Source organism: Aphelocoma coerulescens, chromosome 10, assembly GCF_041296385.1.
Source record: "Aphelocoma coerulescens isolate FSJ_1873_10779 chromosome 10, UR_Acoe_1.0, whole genome shotgun sequence".
NCBI lineage: Eukaryota > Metazoa > Chordata > Aves > Passeriformes > Corvidae > Aphelocoma > Aphelocoma coerulescens.
The window spans coordinates 21,068,799-21,093,669 of NC_091024.1; the positions used below are offsets into that span (position 1 = coordinate 21,068,799).

The 24,871-nt window shown below is 54.7% G+C and overlaps 2 protein-coding genes across 2 annotated transcripts; one reads left to right on the plus strand and one right to left on the minus strand.

The window, feature by feature from the left end:
- The first annotated feature begins 815 nt into the window (after positions 1-815).
- On the plus strand, positions 816-5,818 carry DUOXA2 (dual oxidase maturation factor 2). The gene is made up of 6 exons (XM_069025821.1): positions 816-962; positions 1,096-1,153; positions 3,358-3,492; positions 3,670-3,883; positions 4,923-5,137; positions 5,546-5,818. Exons 1-6 carry the CDS (start codon positions 816-818, stop codon positions 5,737-5,739), a joined length of 963 nt encoding a protein of 320 aa, XP_068881922.1. The 3' UTR covers positions 5,740-5,818.
- A 3,289-nt stretch (positions 5,819-9,107) lies between these two features.
- DUOXA1 (dual oxidase maturation factor 1) lies at positions 9,108-14,796 on the minus strand. Its single transcript, XM_069025835.1, has 6 exons — positions 14,650-14,796; positions 13,714-13,771; positions 13,022-13,156; positions 12,631-12,844; positions 9,947-10,161; positions 9,108-9,316 (listed from the first exon to the last, which is right to left on the minus strand). Exons 1-6 carry the CDS (start codon positions 14,794-14,796, stop codon positions 9,108-9,110), a joined length of 978 nt encoding a protein of 325 aa, XP_068881936.1.
- Between the last annotated feature and the right edge of the window lie 10,075 nt (positions 14,797-24,871).

A 24,871-nucleotide genomic window follows, 5' to 3' on the forward strand; every position in this document is an offset into this window, starting at 1 on the left:
ACTGGAGTGTCAGAGGAAGTTCAAAGTCATCTGTGGGATGGACACACCTTTTCAACTTATGTAATTCAGCTTCCTTTAGCCTTGAGATGTGCTCCCGAAGTTTGTATGTTCTTTGGACTCTCATCCTGGGACTAGGGGCTGCTTCTGGCCCCTCTGGACCAAGTGCAGGACCAATCCTCCCTCTTCCTCTTCCTCCTTCACCAGACCAGCAGCTCTTGGGGAAAAGCTTCTTGGAGGAAATGGGCAGGAGTGGGAGTAGTGGGCTTTGTTCCACTTGGCACTGCTGGCCCTTGGCTGGAAATAATTTTGCTATTGTGAAATCCATGTTTTCAGTGGTTCCTTGTAATTTTGAAGGAAAACGCTTCTGCAGGGGTCACTGGCTTGGGCACTTCCCCTAAGGGTTCACCCCAAAGCGGAAAGCCCTGGCTGCACCTGCTGGAGGGAAAGACCCGGCGCTGTCTGGGCAAGAGCTGCTCAACAGGTTCCTGCTCTGGGGCTGCTCCTCACACTGCAGCAGCTCAGGGGCTCGTGGTTCCTTGGGCTGCCACAGTCCCTCGGGCTGCTGGAGCCCTGCCCCAGGCACCTCCTCTTCTCCAAGGAGGGCTTTTGGGTGGCATGCTCTCTGCTGGGGAGTATTCCACCCTCCTGCTGGCTTGCAGCGTCACATTTCCTTGTCCCTCTGAGGACTCTTTAGGCGAACCTCCCTCAGCTGGTTATTCCAGAGCTGAGCCATCACGGGCTGGAGGCATAGGGGCAGGGCAGTGCAGGGTCCCTGCTGTGACCACTCCTCTCCCGCAGGCTTCTGGAGGTGCAGGATGACTCTCTTTGATGGCGTCTACCCCTTCTACCCGCAGCAGAGGAAGGCTGCTGTGTTCGACATCAGGACCATCATAGTCATCGTGGTCTTCCTGACGCTGGCTTGCAGCTTTCTGCTCATCATCCCGGGCATCCGTGGACGGGCGGTGCGTGGCCCCGGGCATGGGCAACTGCTCCCCTTGTTCTGGCTGCTGGGAGCCTCCGGGGTGGCTCAGGGTGAGGCAGGAGGAGAGCCGGGGTTGTTCGTCCCTGCCTGATGTCCCACCTCTCTCCCTGCAGAGGCTGTACTGGACTCTCCGTGTTCTCCTCAGCCTCTTCGTGGGAGTGGGGATTGTTGGTAAGTGCTGCGCAGCCCTCGGGGATGGGTCTGGGGGCGGGATCAAACCCTGGGGCAGGGTCTGTGTCTGGGAAATGTGAGCCGGGGGTCACAGCCACGGCTGGTTGTGGGGTCTACCAAACTCACCCCTGCTCTGCAAAGCAGTTGCACATCTTCCCAAAATGGCTTTCCCTTCCCTGGTACGGGGGCTGAGGGCGCTCGGAGGTGCCCATGGTTACTTCTGGGAGCTTTGCTGGCTGTAACTCAACCAGCCCCAGCTCCATCAGGCTGCACAGCCCCACATTCCTCTGACCGCGTGTGTGACCTGACACAGACAGGGTGCAGAAACAACCACAAAAGCGAGGATGAAATGCAAAGAGCAGATTTATTTTCATTACCTCACCCTCGGGAGGCTCCCCAAAGCAGCACTGGGCAGGGACAAGGGGGGACCGGCACCACGGAGCTCGGTCCATGCCAGAGGATCACCAAACCTGCTGTTTTCACCTGTATTTCAGGGATTTGTGCAGGTATAGTTCACTGATGTACTTTGATCTTTCCTGTAGCAGGGTAGGATCTCAAGCCTGTTCAATAGGTGCTTCTGAGCTGTCTAAGAGATGCTCTGCTTCTCCAACACACAAGGCTAGACAGTGGTTACTGTGATCTATGGGTTTTTCTACACCCCAGCTGCACCTTGGTTGAGTGTGTTTACAATCCTCCTCACCAATTTTCCATTATTTCCCTCACTATGTGAGCCCTCTTGTGCTGCCTGCAAGCCAGGATGCTTGGAGGGTGTGAGGAGCCTTGCAGGGATGTGGAGGGAGCAGGTTGGAATAAAACACAGGCAGGGCAGAGGTTGCAGTAGTGGGGTAAAGACTTCCCAAGGAGCAAGGTCAGAGGAGAGGAAGGAGAGGATTTAATTTACTAAAATCCAGGAAATCTTCTGTAATAACTGGTGGTGGAAACCAGGCAGTGGGATTTCCAACTCGGACAGGGCAACAGGATGGGTAAGAAAAGGTGTGCTGAGGGGACAGAAGACAGCAGGTGGTGAGAGAAACCAACCCTGACCCTAAATCAAAGAATCCCTCCTGCTGTGAAGGACAAGTTGGATTACAGGACTGCTCGGAGAGGGATGATGAAGGGAGAGGGATAATGGTAACCTAAAAGATTCAGCCCTGATTTGGCCAGGCACTAGAAGCAGGTAGCCAGACTGGGACCAGCTGCAGGATTCATGGACCATCCCGGCACGCGGTTGCCATCCTGGGGATGTCCAGGTTCTGGGAGATGCCACCAGAGCTGCCTGGGAACATGGTGCCAGGCTGGAGGTGGCAGAGGGGTGAGGCCAGGGCTGACTCCACGGCCCCCTATCCGGGTCACCCTGCAGAGCCATCCAGCCCTGCTCCATGACACGGCTGCAGCCGGGCTCTGCTTGGGCACATGGGAGGAACGAATTGTTCCGAAGCCAGCATCAGAGTTTCTGTCTGGCAGCAGCAGGGCACACTGCAGCCAAAAAGCATTCCTGTGGAGCTCCCACTGCATCAGTGCCCTCACAAGTTGACTCAGCAACTGAACATTTTCTCAGGAAAGTTTTGTTCACCCTGACATCAAATCATCGGCTTTACTTTCCACACCCACTGTGGAGTGGAAGTGCTTCGGGAAAGGATACCTTGTGCCAAAAAACATATACCAGAAATGCTTCAAATTTTTCTTTTTCTCCCAGCTAGAAGGACTGTCCGAGCTGTGATGACACTTCCCACCCCTCTCCACTGCCTCCATTTGACAGTGACCTTTACTATTCACTAATAGTGCAATTTAGGGAGCTGAATGTGTGAAATGAGACTCACCCCTGTTCCTGTGGCTGACAAACAGGCTCATCTCTGAGCCTTGTCCCTGGGTGCTGTGCTGCTTGCCATGGCGGGGAGCTTGCAGGGAAGTTCTGGAGAGGATGTCCAAGGAGAAATCAGGTCATGATGTTCATCCCTGGGGATCTGAGCTCTGCTGCTCCCGGATCCAGGGAGTGGATGCTTAGCAAGGGGAGGACCTGAGCTCTGCAGGGTGTGGGAGCTGGTTGGGGCACATCCTGGTGGCTGAGTCAGCACTCCTGCCCTCCTAACACTCCCTTGCAGTGCCATGGTGGGAATGGTGCCACTCGCCTGTGATTCTCCCCTTGAGCACAACAAAGCCTGAAACTGGACCTGCTTTAATCCCGCTTTAATTCTCCCTGGCAGTTGTCCAGTTCACAGGAGACTGGGAGACGGGCTGGGTGCAGGCAAACACCTCCTACAAGTCCTTCAGCCATGTCCAGGTGAACGCCGACATCGGGCTGCACATCGGCCTGGCGGGGGTGAACGTCACGCTCAGGGGTGAGTCTGACGTCCCCATCTGGAGCTCTGCAGTGGCCATGGCCCCAGGAGGTCTCCAGCTGCTCTGTAGGGGCCCTTGGTCTGTCTGGAGGCTCCTGGGACCCTGCTGTGCCCATGCTCCTGGCTGGCAGTGCCCAGGCGCTGGCACAGCAGGAGCTCAGCTCGTCCCTCCTGCAGGAAACCCAGTGCACCAGATCAACGAGACCATCAACTACAACGAGCACTTCCCCTGGAACTTCGGAGCGGATTACGACCGCAGCTACAGCGAGGGGCTGGAGAAGGGGCTGCCCAGCCCCATCCTCTACGTGGCAGAGAAGTTCAGCAGGCAGAGCCCCTGTGCCGTGCACGGGCAGTACCGCATCGCCGGCCACTACGCCTCAGCCATGCTCTGGTGAGCCCTGTCCCATCCTGCTGCAGGCACAGGAGGTGCAGGGATGTGAAGGGCTTGGCTGCCTTTCCCCCAGCCTTTGGGATGGGTTGGGTTGCATCCTTCTGGGAGGGATGCTGTGTGCATGGAGGGGTCCCTGCCAGGCACTGTAGACGCTTTGGGATGAGCGGAGAGGAAGTCCTGGTTCTCTCTGCTGGATAAACCTAGCAGGACTGAGCACAGGAGAGAGGAACATGGTGCATGTCCTTGCTGTGATGTGGTGATGATGGCAGAAGTCCACCCCCATGGATGGAGTTGGAGCTGCTGTCCTTAGTAGCCCAGAGAGGCCCATGGACACAAGAAGAACTCTCCCAGCCTCCCCTGTGAGTGTATTTTGTAACTAGGATTAGGATCAGGTGAGGAAAAGATGCTGCTGCTGTTATTGTGGAGTTGGTCTGGACTCCTTGGCAAGGTCAGAGATATGTCACTGCCCACTTGGTGTGGGCGAGAACTGGTCCCCAGCTGGCAGGAGATGGTCCCTTCCACCACATTATTGGCCATCAAGAGCCATTGCAGTGCACCCTGCTTGGTGTTTGACAGCAGGGACACAGAAACTAGGGAAGGATGCCATGGAACAAGACCTCCTAGTCTATAGCTGAGGGCTTCCCTGTAGCCCAACTCCTCAGCAAGTGCAGAGCTTTGCCTGCTCCTGCATTTATCCCAGCCCTGGTGCTGCTCTCAGGGTCTGTGCTGCCCCGCATGTGGAAGGGCAGGGAACTGGCATGGTCCAGATACACCGAGTGGGCTGCCACAGCCTCCTTGAGGCTGAGCAACGGGAAGAGGAAATCTGTGTTTCTGCCCTTTGGGTGCAGCAGTGTGAGCCTTGCACGTGTGCTTGCTCAGCGTGGGGATTAGGGATCATTCCTGCCTGCCCACAGAGCTTCTCCACCTGTACAGTGCACTCTGGAGCCCAGATTCCTCCTCCCACTTGGAAATCCTCACACAGAGCATCCTAATCCGTGGTACTCGCACCATTCATCTGTTGGTCTTCTCTTGTCTCCAGGGTAGCCTTTTGCACATGGATCATCTCCAACATTCTCTTCTCCATGCCTGTCCTTGTTTATGGAGGATACATGCTCCTGGTCACAGGGGCCTTCACCATCTTCTCGCTGCTCTCGTTCTCCACCGTGAGGAACTCCCCGATGTGTCTGATCCAGATTGGGACCAGGACCCTGCACGTAGCTTACGGGGGATCTTTCTGGCTCATGCTAGCAATTGGTAAGAACATCAGGGTGCCCCAGGCCACATTACTGTGTCCCTCTGGATGTATGAGAGTCCCAGTGCTTCCCTCCCAGGTGGGAAGTGCAGCTCCCCAGAGCCCCAGCCTGTGCCTTGGCAAAGCAGATCCTGGCAGAGATGTGGAGAGGGATAGGAAAAGGGGAAACACCATCTCAAGGGCGGTGGAGGCATTTATAGTTCCTGAGGTGCAAAGACATTGGGATCACTTGCCTGGGTTTTCAGACCTGTGCCTGGGTTTTAAGATGCTCAGAACTGCTCACACAATAGAAGGTGACCTTCCATAAGCAAAGGCATTGTCCTCTGGCAGGGGACCATCCGAGAAGAGCTGTTGGGTGGGGACAGTGCTGGAATGACAGGAACCCAATCAGAGAGCATGTTTGTTTCCAGGCCTGCTCTGTTTTGTGGCTGGGATCACCATCGTGGCAATGCACCACCTCAATTTGGACCTGCTGAAAGCCTTCTTTGATCTCCGTGAGGACAAAGCAGAGGAGTACCAGGAAATGCCTGAGGTGTTCATCAACCCTCATTTTGTGGACAAGGGCCTGTCTCCTTCTCAGCCCTCTGAAATCAACAGCATCTAGAAGAAAGCTCTCACTCCTTCCCTGAAGATGGACCCAAAAGGGCAGATCACAGACTCTTCTTGATGTCCCCAGAGATGCATTTCCCCGTCCAACTGCCTTTGAAGTCCACATTGGGATAGGTCCTTGCTGGCAAGTGCCTTCACAGTATCTCCCTGGCAGTGCCCTCTGGAAGGGGCAGGCTGTGCTGGCAGGCTCCCAGCAGAGCAGCTCCCAGCTCCAGAAGCTTGAGCTGCACAGCCCCCCGGGGATCCCTGTCCCAGAGCAATGCTCTTCCTGCTCCGTGCCCTGCCACAGCACAGTGCAGGGATTCTCCACTGGTGTGTTCCTGCTGAAAATGAGAAGCAGCTCATGGGTGATATTTTTCCCTGGGACCGCCTGCCACTCCAAAAGCCAGGGATTACACCTGCTCATTTCTTTCCCAAACATGAAATTTCATGGTTTAGGTGTGTCCAGGAAAGCCAGGCATGGATCCAGCTTCTGCAGGCTGGATGCTACAGGAGCTGGAATTAAAAAAACTGCTCCAGAAACAAAGACTGAGTAAATGTGCCACAGAGTTTGTTGTGGGGGATGTGGTGATGTGATTCTTTTCATTTTCAAATTTGGCCATAATTAGACAAAACTTGTAGCCTAGTGTAGGCCAAAAAGATGCCATAGGAAAGGAAGGAGAGAGAAGAATGAAGTTATCCCTGTCCAGCTGGAGCAGCAGGGGAGGGAGGGGAACCTGTCCCTGTGCTCCACTCGGTGAGACCCCACCTGCAGAGAAGGACCTGGAGCTGCTGGGGTGAGTCCAGTGGAGGCCACGGAGATGCTTTGAGGACTGGAGCCCCTCTGCTCTGGAGCCAGGCTGGGAGAGCTGGGGATGTCCAGCCTGGAGAAGAGAAGGCTCCAGGGAGAGCTCAGAGCCCCTTGCAGGGCCTAAAGGGGCTCCAGGAGAGCTGGAGAGGGACTGGGAACAAGGGGTGGAGGGACAGGACACAGGGAATGGCTTCCCACTGCCAGAGGGCAGGGATGGATGGGATATTGGGAAGGAATTGTTCCCTGTGAGGGTGGGGAGGCCCTGGCACAGGGTGCCCAGAGCAGCTGTGGCTCTTCAATAAAACTTTACTGAAACCCCTGTCCTTTGAAACACTGTGGACATTTGGGGGGCTGGTTTCTCAAGGAGGGGCCATGGGGCACATCTGAAGGTCTTGCACTTCTGGCAAGCCTCCAGCAGCAGCATCCTTCCCATGGGGACAAAAGTCTCACTGGCACATTTCAGGGTCAGCCACTAAGAAATCTTTGTCATGAGGAGCTGTGAAGGGATGGGAGAGCCTCAAAAGGACTTTAACGAGCTGAGGGCTGGGACCAGAGCTGTGAGATTAAACACGGGAGGGCCGGGATTGCTGCAGCAGGTCTTGCACGGGGCCAGCTGAGCTGTGACAGCGACAGTGACACGATGGGGGATGGACCTTTCACGCACTGCAGGGGCGGCTCAGGACAGACGGGGCTGTGCAGGGGACTGGCTGCCTGCAAGAACATGTGCAGGTGGGGGGCTTCTTCCCTTGGCTCCCCACGGACGGGCACAGCCAGGGCCGCTGCTCGGGGTGATTATTGTGCCTCACCAGGTCGCAGCAGCTTCTGCACTTGCCCTGTAAGAGCCGTGGTTGAGCAGCCCCTGCATCGTGCTGCTGCAGGTCCCACCTCCTCCCTCCACCGCAGCTCCCAGCTCAGTTTCCTGGCTGGACTGAGGTGTTGTTGGACAACAAGAGGTAAAATGATCACCACTAAATCCCCGGCTCTTGGCCCATGTGGACTCTGGCCCCCCAGTGTCCAGGGAATCTGGCATCCAGCCAGAGTCGGTGCCAGCAATGGAAAAAGCACTGTGAGCATCTCAGGGAGCGCAGCCTGGGGCTCTGCGAGGACCGTGGCACCCTGGTGGCACTCACTGCAACCACCACGGCATCTGGCAGGCAGCCACTGCCCTGCTGCCCAGCCAGGAACACACCAGGGAAAGGTTTTTGAGGCCTGAATTTCGACTGACTAAATCACAGGCATTTGTTGCACCTTGGATTTAGTCCATCTGCAGGCTGGAGCATCTCCTGATAGGTGTCATTGGAAACATCCCAGCTGAGATCTCCCAAGCTGAGGGAGTTCAGCTCCAAACCCTGGTGGGTCCTCTAGGTTCTCACTGAAGGCTCTTCCCACTGGAATGGGATGGGAGAGGATGCCATGGGAGAGCTCCTCCTCCCCAGAGGGCCTGGCCCATGGTGGTTCCTCTGCAAACCTCTCTGCAGGGCTGGATATCGCTCCCATCAAACCTCCCACACACTCAGGGGCACGCCAGGAGCTAAAGTCCTCCCATATTGCCCCTGCTTGTTTGCTGGGGATATTCCAATACCCTCTTTAGGGTGCACTGACTTGGCTTCATTGCCCCACACTGGCTGGCCCTGGTTAGGGGCCCCATTCAGGACCACAAAAGGTCTCTGCCTTCTTTACCCCTTCCCTGTGGCTGCCATGTCACAGCAACAGCCCTCAGAGGGACATCTCTATCAACAGGCAAGTGAAAGGCCAGGTCAAACATTTTATGGAGATAGAGGGGAAAATAAGTGAGCACAAAACAGAAAAAACGTAGTGAAACCCTGAGAGAGGCAAAGGGGGGCAAAGCTGAAGCGTGCCCCCTCCCTGCCAGCATGGACAAGGTGCTGGCTGCCCTCAGCCCAGAGTGGCTTGGACAATTCTGCCTTGGGCGTGCAGAATTTCAGTGTCTCTTGCCCCTGACATGAGTGTTTCCACAGCTGGGCAGGAGGAACCCAGACTGCAGGCGCTGCTCCCCTCTCCCTAATTGGTTAGAGCTGGTCTCCAAGGCACTGCTGCACCTCCCTTCCCACCTCCTCCTCTCCTTCCCTCCCCCCAGCCTGGTGCCTCCAGCATCCTACTAAATCATATTCCTCTTTGCCATCCTGCTCTTCACCCCAGAGATGTTGGGTACAGGGCACCCTGGGCAGCGCAGCTCCATCTGCACCTCCTGGCTGCTGATGGGAAGAGCATCCAAGGGCAAGGGGACTTTTCGAGGGTTTTCAGGGTGAGGGGGCTCTTGTGGGGGCTCTGCTTCTCTTTGGTTCATATCTATGAGTCTGCAGTTACTTGCTTTCTCCCCAGTTTATTCTGGTTTAATCTCTGTGTCCTGGGGAAGACACAGGAATGGACAGAAGGAAAGGGCAGAAAAACAGAACAACAAAAAAAAGGCAAACTGTTGTATTTGAGACACCTTTTCAGATCCGGATATTCTCCTCACTTGGCTCTTGTCATGTCTCTTCCCAGCTGGCCTCTTGATGGATTTGGTGAATTCAGGAGCAGCATCTCCAGGCCTTGCCCTACCTCCCCATGCCTCAGAGCTGGGTGGCTGTCACCTGGCAGAGCTCACCCAGGGGGACCATGAGCACATCCTGTGCAGAGCAGCTGGGCTCAGCTGGCAGGCAGGACTTGTCCCACACCTCCTCTTTGCTGCTCTTCTCCAGGCTAAAGATGAGCTTCAGCTTCTCTGGCTGCACGGAGTTGAGGATGATGATGGCCAGCCCCAGGAGCAGGCACAGCAGCCCTGCAATGCACGGTGACACACAGTGACCCCACTGGAGGAGTCCTGCTGGCTCCCAGCTCCTTCCAGACCCAGCTGGGCACCAGGGACATGTGCCATCACCTGGCACATCAGGGGAAGGTGTTGATTTCTCTTTCCCCATCTTGATTTTAGCATCACTTTGGGCTCCCCAGTACAAAAGAGAGGTCCATAAACTGGGGCAGAGAGTTGGGGATGGAGCCCACTGTGCACAGGGAAAGGCTGGAGGACCTGGGCTTGTTTAGCCTGAAAAAGAGGATTATCCAGGGGGAATTCATTACTATCTGCTACCGGAAAAGGGCTGGTCTCCCTGGAGCTGGATGTTGTAGCATGGAAAATTCTGGTTTGATCAAAGGAAACAATTGCTGCCCGGATGTGGGGCAGGTCCTGAAAGGCAGAGGGAATCTCTATCCAGCAGGGAACTTCAGACATTCAAATCTCTTGACTGCTCATCTCTTTTTCTCCCCAACCTTGATAATTCTAATCTAAAATCTTCTAACCCAAAATTACCATTCTCTGTGACCAGCCATGGAGAAAGAAGGGATGAGGTGCTGTTGGGGCATCATCTCTGTAGGGAGGGACAAGAAAAGCCCCAGAAGCAAGCTGAGCACTCACCTGTCGCTAACGTCAGCCAAAAGGATTCGCCATAGTCTGTTCTCAAGGAAACTGGGCCGAACTGGATGGGGCACTTCGGGGTGTTTCTCGCGGTGAAGAAGAGGAGCAGTGAGAAGAGGATCAGAGCAGCAGTGAGGAGAAGCATGTGGCCACCATAGAGCAGGATGGACATGGAGAAGAGCAGGATGGAAATGAGCCATGTGCAAAAGGCCAGCCTGCAAAAGGACCACAAAACGGAGCAGAAAACATCAGGCTTAGAATATCTACTCAGGATCTCCTCTCCATGTTCCAGTGGAGGGATAAAGCCCTGGGCAATCTGGTCTAGCAAGGCTGGACAGCCTGATCTGAAGAGGTCCCTCACAACCCAAGCAGCTCTGTAATGAGACGAGTGCTGGAGCTGCGGGACAGATCCCACAGCAGTGCAGAGCCATCTCCACACCTGGGAACGTTCAGTGTTGAACTCCCTGAAGCCCCCAAGCGCCTTGGTATGGCTTTGGCATCAGCCCTGCTCTGAGTGTGGGACTGGAGGAGAAATCTCTGGAGGTTCCTGTGAGGGACTGAAATGTTAATATTTAATAGCACAAACATTTGGCCATTTGCAGATGCTTTGCTGGGGCTGGGTTTGCATCCCACGAGAGGGGAAGGAGGGGTTTTGGGGGTGTGGTAGCAAACCCTCCGATGTGCATCAGACAGAGGACCCAGCCCAGAAGCTCTGGGTTTTGAGCCAAATGAGGGAGAAGGCTGATAAGAAGCAGACCCTGGAGAGGCGGGGTGGTGTTTATTATCGTGCCAATGTCCCGTTACACAACTGGCTCAGCTGGAAAACTCGCCCTCCCTTCCCAGAAAGGTCCCGTTCACACGGGACAGGACGTTGTTCCCACTCACACCTCGGCCTGAGGGTTTGCATCCCTTCTGAAGGGGCAGAACCGGTTCAACGCTGGCGTGAAAGGCAGGGTCATGTCTTAGAAGGGATCATGAACCCTGAAGCACCCCCAGGCTCTGAGCCCTTCCACCAGAAAAATACACCTGATCCACAGCATTGCAAAGTAGAAGTCACCCTGCAGGGAAGGTACCTGGGTGTTCCCACCTAAACCTGAACCTGCACTGAACTCTGAGTTTCGTGGGACCCCCACCACTGAGAAGACCAGAAGAAGGGGATCAATGGGACACTGTCTGGTTCGATGGGTGGTCATATTTCTCACTTAATCTGTCTCTCTCTCACTCTCTCTCCTCCCCCCTTTCCTTTTCTATTTCTTTCTGTCTTTGTCTACCTCATATTTACTGTGACATAAAATCCATACTGGTCACCATATGGTCTCATTTGCACCTTAATTTGGGCAGAGGTGTCTCTCCAACAACTGGATCTCAACAGTCCCTCCAAAGTAAATTTTTTCTGACTCTTGTGGTTGTCCACAACCGGCCACCCCCAGGCAGTTCCCACGTGTTCAGAGGAACAATGGCATCAAGGGACACCTTTGTTTGGAGAACTGCACCATGAGCCGTGCCCACACCTGATTCAGCACCTGGAGTGCACCCAGCTGCCAGCCCTACCCTGTGCTTGGGGCTTGGGTTTAGCACCCTGGGGGGTGAGCCTAACAAATTTTTCTGATTCCAAGGAAAAAACCAAAAAATAAGGTTTTTGTGAACATTTCTGCTTTGAAGTACAGGAATGTTTGGGTGGGGATAATTATTTTTCCTGAAAATAAAAAAGGAGATGGGTAGAGGGACCTGGAACCTACATTCACGGGGGAATTGCAAGGCTCGCTCTTCCCTGCGGTGCCTTTCCCACCACCTCTGAGACTTCACAATCACAACACACACAAAGGGCTCCCAGCTTCATACCAACAGATGAGCTCTGAGCACCCTCTTGATGGTCCCTCCTGCTCCCCTTGGGCAGGTCTGTGCCCACTTGGATGTGCAAAAGAAGACCCTTCACAGCCTGTCCTAACTGGGACTCTCTATCTTGGTCCTTGGGAGAGATCTCAAACCATGAGCCCCAGAGCTGCCTCTGTTTTCCTTTAAATGAAGAATAATTTTTCTCAGAATACAGTTCTGTACATCAAGGCAGGGAACACAGAAGAGGAGTCTGGAGACATCGACAAAAGATGCTCCAAGGCTGGAGCCCCTCTGCTCTGGAGCCAGGCTGGGAGAGCTGGGGGTGCTCACCTGGAGAAGGGAAGGCTCCAGGGAGAGCTCAGAGCCCCTTGCAGGGCCTAAAGGGCTCCAGGAGAGCTGGAGAGGGACTGGGGACAAGGGATGGAGGGAGAGGACAAGGGGGAATGGCTTCCCAGTGCCAGAGGGCAGGGATGGATGGGATATTGGGAAGGAATTGTTCCCTGTGAGGGTGGTGAGGCCCTGGCACAGAGTGCCCAGAGCAGCTGTGGCTGCCCCACCCCTGGAATTGTCCAAGGCCAGGTTGGACAGGTCTTGGAGCAACCTGGAATAGTGGCAGGTGTCCCTGTGCATGGCAGGGGGTTGGAGCAACATAAGCTTTAAGATCCCTTCCAACCCAAATCACTCTGTGATTCACAATTCTATGGATCTGTGTCAGGCCAGGAAGCATGAGAACCCCACATTCTGCAGAAAGCCAAGGCTTTGGCACGGCCTTACAGCGACGAGGGGGGCTCCATAAAGCTCCCTGTGTTGTCCCTGGTTCTTTCCAGCTCCCCCTCGCTGTAACTCACCACAGTGCGAGGGACGCGTAGTGGCCGGCGATGCGGTACTGCCCGTGCACGGCACAGGGGCTCTGCCTGCTGAACTTCTCTGCCACGTAGAGGATGGGGCTGGGCAGCCCCTTCTCCAGCCCCTCGCTGTAGCTGCGGTCGTAATCCGCTCCGAAGTTCCAGGGGAAGTGCTCGTTGTAGTTGATGGTCTCGTTGATCTGGTGCACTGGGTTTCCTGCAGGAGGGACGAGCTGAGCTCCTGCTGTGCCAGCGCCTGGGCACTGCCAGCCAGGAGCATGGGCACAGCAGGGTCCCAGGAGCCTCCAGACAGACCAAGGGCCCCTACAGAGCAGCTGGAGACCTCCTGGGGCCATGGCCACTGCAGAGCTCCAGATGGGGACGTCAGACTCACCCCTGAGCGTGACGTTCACCCCCGCCAGGCCGATGTGCAGCCCGATGTCGGCGTTCACCTGGACATGGCTGAAGGACTTGTAGGAGGTGTTTGCCTGCACCCAGCCCGTCTCCCAGTCTCTGGTGAACTGGACAGCTGTGAAGACTTCAGGGGTTAGTTACAGCCTGGCAGCAAGATGTCTGGTGCTGGAAGCACCTGCCAGGACAGTCACCATTGTCTGAGCATCCCCTACCTCCCCCCAGGGTCATGGCTGGGCTGGGGCAAAGTCCTGTGTGTCCTTCCTCAATATCAACCCCGGCCCATGACCCTGAAAGCCCCACTTGGGTTGGTTTTTCCCCAGCCTTGGTGTAGATCCTAGCCCTGGAGGCAGTGGGGCTGATGTGTGGGCGCTGTCTGGGCACTGCTTCTCATCTAAGCCCCTGCCAATTTGCCTGAACCCCTGGAAGCTGGTGGTGGGCTTTTGGTGACTGCCCTGGATATGACCACCAGTCTTCAGCCTGGAGACAGATGGGTGCCTGCACTTTCCACCAGTTGCTGGAACCAGGCCCCAGACAAAAGACATGTGTCCATCTTCCCCATGAACTCATCCTACAGGCTGGTCTTGGCCCTTGGCTGGTCTGTTCACCCTCCCCCTCCTTTCCCTTCCATGTCTTGGGCATCCATGAGCTTCCTCCCAGGACCCCAGTACTCACTGAGCAGCGCTGCTCCCATGAAGAGTCCCAACACCAAGCGCAGGAACCAGAAGAGTCGCTGTAAGGGGTGAGCAGAGTGCAGGGACAGCTATCAGGCAGATTTTGCCGTGGACACCTCAGGCACCAAGCGTGGAATTCACCAGGTGGTGAGAAATAGACCTGTTCCTCCCCTGAGGAGTCACCCCGTGTGCTTTGTGGGTGGGTGGCATGGGGGATACATGTGGCCAGGGCATCCCTGCCATGGGCAGGGGGGAGGCAGCAGGGAGATCCAGATAGAGAAAGAAGATCAAAAGGACCCACTGGAGAAAGCTGTGATGTCCCCTTTTTTGGGAAGGAGGGTGGAGACATTCCTCCTAACAGTCTTCAGCTAGCATTTCCACACTTATCCAAACCTCATGTGTTTGGGCCTGTTGACAGCTGGCCACAGCTGTAGACAAAAGGAGTGACTGAGCATTTGTAGAGTGTCCCCTGGGGGACAGAAGCCCCTCAACCAGCCCTGCTGCAAAACTGGGCACACAACAAGCACCCAGTGTGGCTCACAGCAGGGTCTGTTGGCCATGCAGAGCCCAGCGAGCAGTGCTGGGACATGCCTGGTACACACCTCCTGCTTTTACTGAGGTTTCTGGGAAGGTGGGGTGAGATCTTTGAGCCTCACCCTGCTGCTCCACTCTGGTGAAATCATTCAGGCTTGTTCACAGAGAAATCCAGACAAGATAGATCTGGCTTCCTCAGAAATCTGGGGTGGTGGTGTTTGGTGTCTCAGGGACGGGTGTGCCTGCTCGGATGGGCTAGAGCTCAGCCCCATGGCTCTCTAGAGATCCCAGAGCCCTGGGCAGGTTTGCTTGCCAAGTCTGTTATCGAGGCTGGGAAGGAAGAGGAATGTGGGATGCAGAGGCAGGGACCAGAGGTCTGAACTGCCCCTGCCCCTCCACTTACCCCCCTACCCCGGATCCCTGGCAGGATGATGATGAACATCAACAACATGGAGAGGAAGACGGTGACGATGACAGCCCGGGTGGTGTCAAAGGGGAAGCAGGCATTGGCTCCAGGGTAGAAGGGGTAGGAGCCATCCCACAGCGTCATCTTGCTGCCTGGAAGGACTGGAAATTGGCACCCAGATGAGAGAAAATCATCTCCACACTTCCACTCCACCCAGCCTTCTCCACGGAACCACCTCCTGCCCCCTTGCCAGCACTCTGCTGGTCCCGGGCACGGCTGTGTGTGCACCTCAGTGCCCCGTGGACTCTGCAATCCCGCACTGGGCATGCACTCAAGCATCTCCTGCGGGAGCCCTCCGTCTTCCCGGCGTACAGGGTTGGAGCCACCACGGCATCAGGTTGTCCCCAAAGAGAGACAGCAAAACACGCAAACACCGCTGGGCTGCTCACTCCCCTCCTCTGCCTGTTCTCCATCCCCAAAATCTTCCCTCTGCTCCCACCCTCCCTAGTTCAGCTCTTTATCCAACAGCCTGGCTCGCTCTGTGCCCGGAGCTCTGGGTGAATCGCTGCACCAACAGGATGAGCCCCGCCGGGCTGCTCCTCGCTGGGCCGGCAGTGTCAGCTCCTCATCGTCCGAGGAAGCGGCAGTGACCCGGAGGGGACGGACAAACTGCCCGTCCCTGGCTGCGCTGTGCCGCCCGCCCGGGACCCGCCTGGGGGCAGCGCTGGGACGCTGCCTGGGGGACCAAATGTTGTTTTCACCGCAGCACTCGGCCAGCTCACTGTCCCGCTGGGAAAGGGCTGCTCAGCATCCCCCGGGAATGGAGGCTATCCCTGCAGCAGCAGCAGAAACACCCACATCCCCTTCCCCACCCCGAGCCTACCTCCGCTGCGGCCGGTCCCGGGCTGGGAGCTGGGGCGTGCGCCGGGAAGCGCCGGGATGAGCCGGGAAGCGCCGGGATGAGCCGGGATGAGCCGGGATGCTGCCTGCCCGCCTGCCCGCGCTTCCTGCCGGGGCTGCGGGCGAGGACCAGCCTGGCGTGGAGTCACGGCTGTGTTTCTCTCGGTGTTTTTCAGAGTGCCCTCCTCCAAAGGCGGTTAGATCATCCAGCCGCTCCGGCACTCCTGCTCAGCCCCAGGGCACACAGGGAAGCTACGGGCTGGCACAGTCCTGAGAGTGGTTTGCCTTCTTCTCCTTTACTTTTCTTGCAGAACAGTGAAAAGTCCAGTTCCACAGGGCAGGAAGACCGTGGAGCTGCCAGGCCCCTGTGGATCCTGGTGCGAGAGAGCAGAGGTCTCCAAAGCCCTCACCTGCAGCGCCTGGTGAAGGTTCCCAGCTGAGATCATCGAGCACGGGCTGTGGCTGCCTGGCCTCTTTGATGACCCTGCTCCTGGCTCCATCCTTGGGGGAGTTTCCCTGGGAAGGTCCTGGTTGAGCTGTTGGTCACCGGGCAAGGTGACACGGTGACTGGCACAGGGGACCAGCAGAAAGGAATGGGTCTAGAGGTGCTCCCAGCTCCATGATGCAAAAGATGCTCAGCTTTGTAACCTGGCCATGGCATGGAGACCATGGAAATTCAAGCTTTTGTGGTTTGCTCTTGTACTTTGGCATTTTGGTTGGCTGAAGAAGGTTGTATTGATACTGAGAGGGACCAGCGTGGCAGAAACACTCTCCTGACCCATGTTTGGGGTCTTCCCTCTGAAATTGGCACAGCCATCCCCTGGCTATTTCTTTTTGTATCCCAGTGAATGGGCTGGCTGGATGCCCACCCCCTTGGCAGAGGGAGGCAACAAGTTTCCACTCATGCCCAGCAGGAAATAAAGGCATTTTTGGGGCAAGGATTTTGCCATTTCCCCTCAAGTCCCCAAATGGTCCCACCCAGTCTGAACACTGAATCCCTCCCCAAGAGTCATTTAAAAAAATTAAATAAAGGGTGGCAAGGGTGACATGGCTGGGGAATGCTTGTGCAGAGATGTGCTGTCTGGTGGGGATGTGGCACCAGCTCCAGCTCTGTCGGCCTCTGCAAAGAAGAGGGAGTTGTGGACTTCACAGCAAATAGAGCAAATCCTTAGGAGTGATCACACGGATGCCCTTGGGGCTTTGGACCTGTTGGAAAGGTGGAAACACGTCTCCCTCCAGTGTGGGAGAGGATAACTGAGGAGGTGGGTGGTAACTGGCAGGATGAAATTAATCAAGGTGGGGAAGTGAAGTGACTCATGGGATGAGGGTCTAAACCATCCCTCGCTGCACTCCCTGGAGCTGGAAGAGGCAGCAGAGAGATGAGCCCTGCACTGGCTTGGATAGACCAAAGTGTGGAGTTTGCCTTTGAAAGGGATTGAGGCACGGCGGGTTTGGGGCTGTTCAGGTGAGCATCACAAACCTGTCCTTTGGGGACATACCCTATTGCCAGAAATGAGAACAAGGGGGAGGGAGTTCCCCTTCTTCTCAGCAACACAGGGTTTGTGTGCAAGGATGTCAGGGGGGAGCTCCCAGAGCTGCTCTGGTTCCCTCTTCTGTCCCCAGCAGTGATAGAAATGGGGTGTGATGGTGACAGTGGGATGCTCCTCTTCCCTGGACTGCTGATGAGATCATACCCTGGGAAGTGTGAGAAAACTGCTTGATTTACCCCTCACCCAGCACTCTGCATATAGGAAGAGGCCATTATTAAACTTTGTGTTGGTGTTTTTTCCACCTTTTCAAATTTTAAATTTCCTGGCTATTTCTGCAGGTAGTAAAGGTGTGTATTTCCTCACACAGTTTCGAGGGAACATTACACGTTTTCCAGGGAGTTTCTTCTCCCGCTGTCAGCACCCTGCCCTCGCTGGGGCAGTCCTCTTCCTTGGGCAGCTTCTGCTTCACTCCCTCTGGAGAGATGGATCCCCCGATTAGGGATGAGTCATTTGATCCAGGTCACCAGAGGGAGGTGGGGGCGAGGGGAGCAGCGCCCAGCGCCGCTTGTGCAAGCAGACGTTTAGTGCTGGATCAGCCACCTCTCTCCGTGCTGGGAAGTGCAGTGAGGAAAGAGTGGGTACATGCCTGGGCAGGGAGGTGATTTTTGGGATGGACCAGGAAGATTTCTGACCCACTGGAGCCAGAAAAACAGATGTGATGCCCAGGTGTCACTCTGCCCCACAGCTGTCCCCATCACCCCTCTGTCTTCTTCCCTGACAGGGACAAAGCTGCAGCTGTGGTCGAGCTGGGACTCTGTTGTGATGAAGCCCCTCCCGTGGGTCCTTGCCCAGGAATCTTTGCCACAGCTGAATGGCCCATGATTGAGCAGCTTGAAGGAAAGGACAGGAAGAAGGAAGGAGGGACTCCCTCTCACCAGTTCCACCTTGGTGAGCAGAGAGGCTGCCGTGGCCTTGGTTTGACTCTAGATATATTTGCAAGAAGGATCCATTTTCCAGCTCTATTTGGAAGTTACACATTTTGAGAGAGGGAGAAGGTGTTTCTACCCGCTACACCGACCAGTGAGTTTCCCATCTTATGATGGAGACAGGTCAGGGTCAAGTGAAAGGACTGCCAGGAGATGGAGGCAGAGCTCAGTAGGAGCCACACATCATCCTGGTGGGAACTGAAACAGGAGGGGTTTCAGCTGCACTTTGAGGAAATCCTCATCCAGAAATTTTGTTGAGTGTTCAGCCCTCTGCCCCTTCCCAGAGCCATCATGCAGGAGAGGAACAAGTCTCTGGACACGGCCTGGACCTTCTGTGGCACATGACAGGAAGAGCATCTTGCTTTGGGTACTTGATCATCTCTACTTCCAGTCCCAAACAGCTGCTGTCCGCTCCTGCCAGGGTTACAGGTTTCCATGTGTTCTCAGAGATCCAGGGGACAGAAGCATAGTATCCCATTGCCCTCCCAAATATCTCCATCCCACCCAGAGACTCCATGTTTGACCCATGCCTGGGTGGGGAATGGGCTGGGCCTGGTCCCGTTCCTTCCCTTGCCTTCCTGGGGCTACTCAGCTTGGATGAGGGGCTGCAGGTCTGGCCCTTCTCTGCTGTCCACGGACCCCAAGTGCCCTTTCCAGGCTGCCCTAATCCCAGCCTGCAACAGGGATATGGGGAGGGATCATGTGAGGATCTAAGCAGGTACCCTGATACCCTGGGAGGTGGGAGGAGAGGGGAAAGACATCACTTCCCATCTTGCATCTGTTACAGGTGTTTCCTCTCCATCAGAGTGCAAATGGATTTGCCTTCTCCCAAACTGCTCCTCCAACCTCATCCCAGAGTGTCTCCTTCATCTGACAGAGCTTTTCTGCCCTGGGATGAGTCTCAGGGAAGTGCATAAGCTTTGGGATGCATCTCATCAGGGATTTTACTGTCCCAGCTTGGGGAACCTTGATAACAGATAACAGCCCTTCCTGCCAGCTCGATGTAACCATCAGGGAGTTGAACTTTTCCCAGCTTTGCTGGGGCTTGTTAATGATGCACTGTGTGGTAATTAGCCCTTTCATCCCTGCCCGCAGCTTAGAGAGAAGCTTTCTCTTGTAATCCCTGGCATTAGAGGCCAATTTTAAGCAATAAACATTTTTCCATGGAAACTCCTCTGTCTTATATCTCCCTGCCAGCCTTGGAATCCCTTCCCACCACCTCCTGAGGGGTGTGAGCTTCCAGATCTCGGATCAGGAATATTGTGGTGGAAGATATCCAAGGCAGATTTGGGGTTGGCCAGGTCTCCCATGCATGTTGTCTACCAGCTCTGGGTGTCACAAGAGCTTTGATGGACGATGTTCAGAGCTCTTCCCACCCAGTGGTCCTGTCCCACTAAACATCACCCTGGGATGGTGTCCTGCAGTTGGTGACAGTCCTGCTGTGAGTGAAGGGTTGAACCAGAGGCCCTCAGCAGTCACCCACCAGAATTTACACGAGGCTGAAGGGCCTGTTCCTCCCACCATAGTCTCACAGACCTCCCAGCAGAGCTGGTTCCCTAAAACCTTTCAGGGTATGTGTCTCCCATCCTTCCAGGGAAAAGACACATGGCAGAGAGCTAGGAAGCTGGCCCTTCATGAAAGGACGTGGTCTTCTGAGGTCTAGGCCTGCCACCCAAATATTCCCAGGCAAGAGGAACAGAGTCCCTGTTGTCCCAAGTCCCAGGTAAGTATTCCCACAAGTCCTCCTGCCCTGCCAGGAGCTCCCTTATCCCTTCCTGTGGCACTTGGATCCAGGTCCTGGAGCAGGTTGCTGCCTCCCACACCAGCAGCATGGCCAGGCTGGAGCTGCTTCCTGAGGCCATGCTGGAGGCTGGTGGCTCCCTTATCAGTGCCACCACCTTGGACCAGTTTTTGCTGGTTTTGGCCTGAAAACATTTGGAACAGGCACAGATTCCCTCCTGAAGGCAAAGGTGCTCCTTGGCACGTGAGAGGGTGGGGGATGTCAACAAGGCTGTGGGAACAGCGAGAGCAGGAAATGGAAGAAAGGAGTGTCCTAAGTTTCTATGTCCCACCTGGACTAGGAAAGGGTCTTACTGTACCCACCTCTGCCTACTCCTTTAGGAAGCAGATTTGCCAGAATTACTGCTTCGCTTGTCTTCCACAATAGGAAAACACCTCAGTGTGGCGGTACTGACCTACACATATTTTATAAAATCCCTAAATTCCATGGCAATTCTTCCAGCTCTACAATCCCTGGCATAGTCTCAACATTGTGCAAGGAGTTCAAAGGCTGGCTGGTGGCCATGGTAGGAGGTGGTTTATGGCACCTTCCTCTGCAGCACAGCGGGACCGTGAGTGCCACGAGCTGTAACTGGTGCAATTTCCCAGTGCTACCTCAGGTGCATCCTGCTCACTGTATTTTATGCTCCACGAGCCTGAAGAACCAATAAATATATGAGCACCTTATTCCTATTGGAGTCCTTGGCTTCTTCTCAGCCCCGTACAGGGGTTAAAATGAATAGAAACGAAGAGAAGATGGCAGCGAGATTGTGTTGTGTTCTCTCACTGCACTCCAGCACCCTGATGATTTTGGGAGTCCTGTGGCAGGAGGGCTCTCATCCAACCCCATGGCTGGTTTTGTCCCTACTGCTCTGGAGCCATTTTCATCCCATACAAAAGCCCATAAAAGAAGACTTTGTGGGTCTGTAGCTGGGATGATCCCTGTCTCTTGCTCCAGTTTGGTGCACACACACTGTAAGAGCATCTCCTGAGCAGGGTCATATAGAGGGCTTTGGCTCAGACACAGCCCTGAGACCTCCCAGACTGGGCAGGCAGGGGACTGTGATTCTGCTGACACAGCCAAGCACCTGTGTCTCTTTCCATGGGTTATTCACAGCAGGAGAACACTCAGGATTTCAAGGCTCCATGTTCTGTGATGTCCATGCTGTAGTTTCTGAAGCACAGCCCGTCCCAGTCCAGAGCAAGGCATTTCCTTGGCGGAAGATTTGGCTTGGAACCAGCAACACTGGAGTCATTTCATATCCCAGAAGGCTGGGATTTCTCCTGGGCTGAGAAAGGGGGTCAGGAGAAGAGTTTCCTCTAAAGACCAGAGCAGTGAGAACAGACTGGTGTGTCCAGGGAGTTTGGCCCCTTCTCATTTCCAAGTGAAACTGGAGAACTCTTGTTCCAATGTGAAATGGGTTCCAAACTGCTGGGGCTCCTACAGAAGTACCAGATCTCTGTCAGGCCTCTTACTGTCTACCATCTTTAGTTGAATCTCTTCAAGAGCCAAGGACCTGATGCAATGAAAGGCTTCACCACAAGAAAAAGGAAAAAAGATTCTGTGGATTGAGATAAGAACAGTTTGATAATTGAAAGATCACAAAAATATAAAAATACTAATAATACTAGCAATACTCCATACTATTACTGCTAATGATAATAGCTGTAATTAAAAAAAATGTTAAAAGAACACCCAAGAAAAACAAGGGATGCACGATTCATGCTCACCATCTGCTGACCAATGCCCAGGCTGCCCCTCAGGGCAACTGGAGGCTCCTCCCAGTTTATATACTGAATATGATGTTCTGTATTATGGAATATCCCTCAGCTGTCCTGGCCATGATTCCCCCAGCTTCCTGGGCAACTCCTCACTGGGAGAGCATGGGAGACTGAAAAGTCCTTGACTTAGAGTAAGCTCAGCAACAGCCAAAAACTTCCCTGTGTTGTCAACATTATTCTGGTCCCGCATCCAAACCAGACCTCTGGACCAGCTACTGAGAAAAAAATTAACTCTATCCCAGTAAAACTAGGGCAGTAGCCACCCCTTACCCACACCACTGATGGTATGCCAGGTTCCACACTTCCCAGGACCCCGTCACCTTCCCTGTGTTCTGATGGATACACACAGAGATCATTCCTGCAGTTGATGGGCTATGCCTGTAAAAGTCCACTGAGCTCATTTGGACCATGACCTTGGGTTCCAGCTGTCTTTCAGGGCCGCAAAAGTTTGTTCCATGTTAAAGCCAGTTCTTATTCCATCACCACTGCACTTGTCCAGTTTCATCAAAGTTCATCCTTTGTTAATGGGATGATCAGAGGGGAGTCAGGTTCAGATCCCCAAATCCAGACCGTGCTGTGAAGTGCCTGGTGGGATGAGGAGTGTATAGAAGTGCCATAGAAGTGATAATACACAGCATCATGTACCAACTGACTTCATACAATTGAATTTATTAGCTGTTCTCACCCGAGATCAAATTGCCTTGAGGCACAACTGGTCTTTCCCATCCTCCAGCACCCCCGAAGTGGACTCAAGTCCTTGAGCAAAAGGAATCCCATAGATGGGTTTGCCTTTGCCTGAGGCAGGAATAACCCAGATTGTTTTCTCCAGCATATACTTTATGTGCACTGCAGAGCTTTATCCCATTCTACTGTACCTGAAGGTTTGGATTGGGCAGGGCCAGCCCAACAGGCAGATCCCCTGATGTTGACTGAGTGGTTGTTGGCCTTTGTGAAATGCATATCTCAATGTTCAAAGGTCCTATCACCCTCTCAGTGTCATCTTCACCAGTTTGATTTTTCCAGAGGCTGGTGCATGATAGGAAAAAGTGAGCTGGTGGGTCATATCATAAGGAAAAGGCCTTTGTATCCCTTAGCACAGAATCACAGGATCTCTGAGGTTGGAAAAGACCTCCAAGACCACTGAGTCCAACCAGTGACCAATCCCCACCTCGCCAACCAGACCAGAGCACTGAGTGCCCTGTTGAGTCATTCCTAGGACACCTCCAGGATGGGGACTCCCTCTCCCTGAGCAGCCCCTTTCAATACCTGACCACCATTTCTGTGAAAAAATTTCTCCTGATGTCCAAACTGAACATCCCCTGGCACAGCTTGAGGCTCTTTCCTCTTCTCCTGTCCCTGTTCCCTGGGAGCAGATCCCGACCCCCCCCGGCTGTCCCCTCCTGTCAGGGACTTGTGCAGAGCCACAAGGGCCCCCCTGAGCCTCCTTTGCTCCAGGCTCAGCCCCTTTCCCAGCTCCCTCAGCCACTCCTGGGGCTCCAGCCCCTTCCCAGCTCCGTTCCCTTCTCTGGACCTGCTCCAGCCCCTCAATGTCCTTCTTGGAGTGAGGGGCCCAGAGCTCCCCGCAGGACTGGAGGTGCTTCAGCAGTGCCCAGCACAGGCGGTGGGCACTGCCCTGGGCTGTGGCCACACTAGTTTTGCTACAAGCCAGGTGCTGTTGGCCTCTTTGGCCACTTGGAATCTCTATAAGCTTTGAGATCGTACACTGCATTTAACATCACCTCCTCTGCACTAGGATGCCTTGCTCCCTGGAAATCGTTTGGATACAGTGCCAAGCTCTGGAAACCCACTTCCTCGGGCTGTCCTGGCCTCTGTCCTGGCCGGGTTTACCTTGGGCAGGTCAGGGTTTCACGCCCATATCAGGATATGAAGAGCTTTCCCTGGAGGAGCATGGGGGATGGCAATGGAATTTAGGAGACTGTTTTGCTCCCTGATGGCAGCCTGCTTCCCTTTCTGCCTCTTTCCCTCCCTTCCTCACTGCCTGGCTTGTTGGTCTCCTGTGGAAGAGAGGTCTCCAAGCACCTCAGAGGAGGGAGCACCCCAACCTGGAGCCTGATGTCTTTGCGAGAACACGGCAGGAGTGTCCTCTGTCAGTGAGCACGGCAGGGAACACTTCACTAAGCCTGGGACAACAATGACACCAAGTGGTGGCAGAGGGCTTCCACTGACACCCCTCTGAGCCAGCTCCTGCTCTGAGTCACCGCACAACCAAAGACGCAAATGTCAATGGTGAAGGTGGCTCGTGTCCATTTATCTCACTTCACGTTCTTTGCCCATCCCTGGGGTCGTGCCATGGCAGGCTGGGGGGGAAGCCGAGGAGCAGCAATGCTCACAGCTGTCCATGAGCCCTCAGGGCTTCCAAGGAAATGTGTCACAGGTCTGAGCAGCCCAGGAAAGTCATCCCAGTGACCCTGAGGGGTCTCCTTGCATCTCTGCTTGTGGTGTGCAGAAACAGCAAGTTCTGCTGTGAGCAAGGACTTGAGCCCCAGCAGCAGTGTGGAGGGTCATCCTCAAACCAGAGGAGCAATGGGAACAAAACAGAGCCAGGAAAAACACTAGAGTGAAGAATTTACTCATTTTCTAAGCTTGAGCACAAAGCTTTGGTCCTGGAACTTTCCAAAGAACATGACCTGGTGAGTGATAGGACATTGTGCAAAGCCTGAGCATGCTGTGGGCCAGCAGGTAAATGTCAGAAAGGTGGATGACAGGGCAGAGCTGGCAAACTGCCAAAATGATGAGCTTCTTCAAAAGCTTTCTTGACCTTCTCAGTTTGTAATCTAAATTCAAGAGGGAATAGGGGTTTAGTTGTTTGCCTGTGAGGGAGAAATAGAAACATTGAAACAGCAGAGCAGCGGACCCAGTCTCCACACGTGGAGGTTTTCAAGCCCTGAGTAACCCAGTCTGAGCTCAGGGCTCATGCTGCTTTGGGCAGATGGCTGCACTAGAGATCTGCTGAGATTTTCTCCAGCCTGAGTCATCCTGTGCATGTAGGATGGTGTCCAAGGCAGGTGTGGGACACTCAGGGCTCGGGGGACCAACATTGCTCCAATCTGGGCAGCAGTTCAGAGGAGGAGGATGAAGAGATGCTCCACGGTGGAAAATGCACTCCTTGAATGGATCACTGCCACGGAAGGCACTGCCTGTGGAAGGCTCATCCATGACACAGCAGGTACATCCCTCCTGCCTGCAGCTGTTGCTTCCACAAGAGGACTGAGTGTCACCTGCAGTGACAACAGGGAGGAGAGGTGCTGAGTCTGGCAAGGG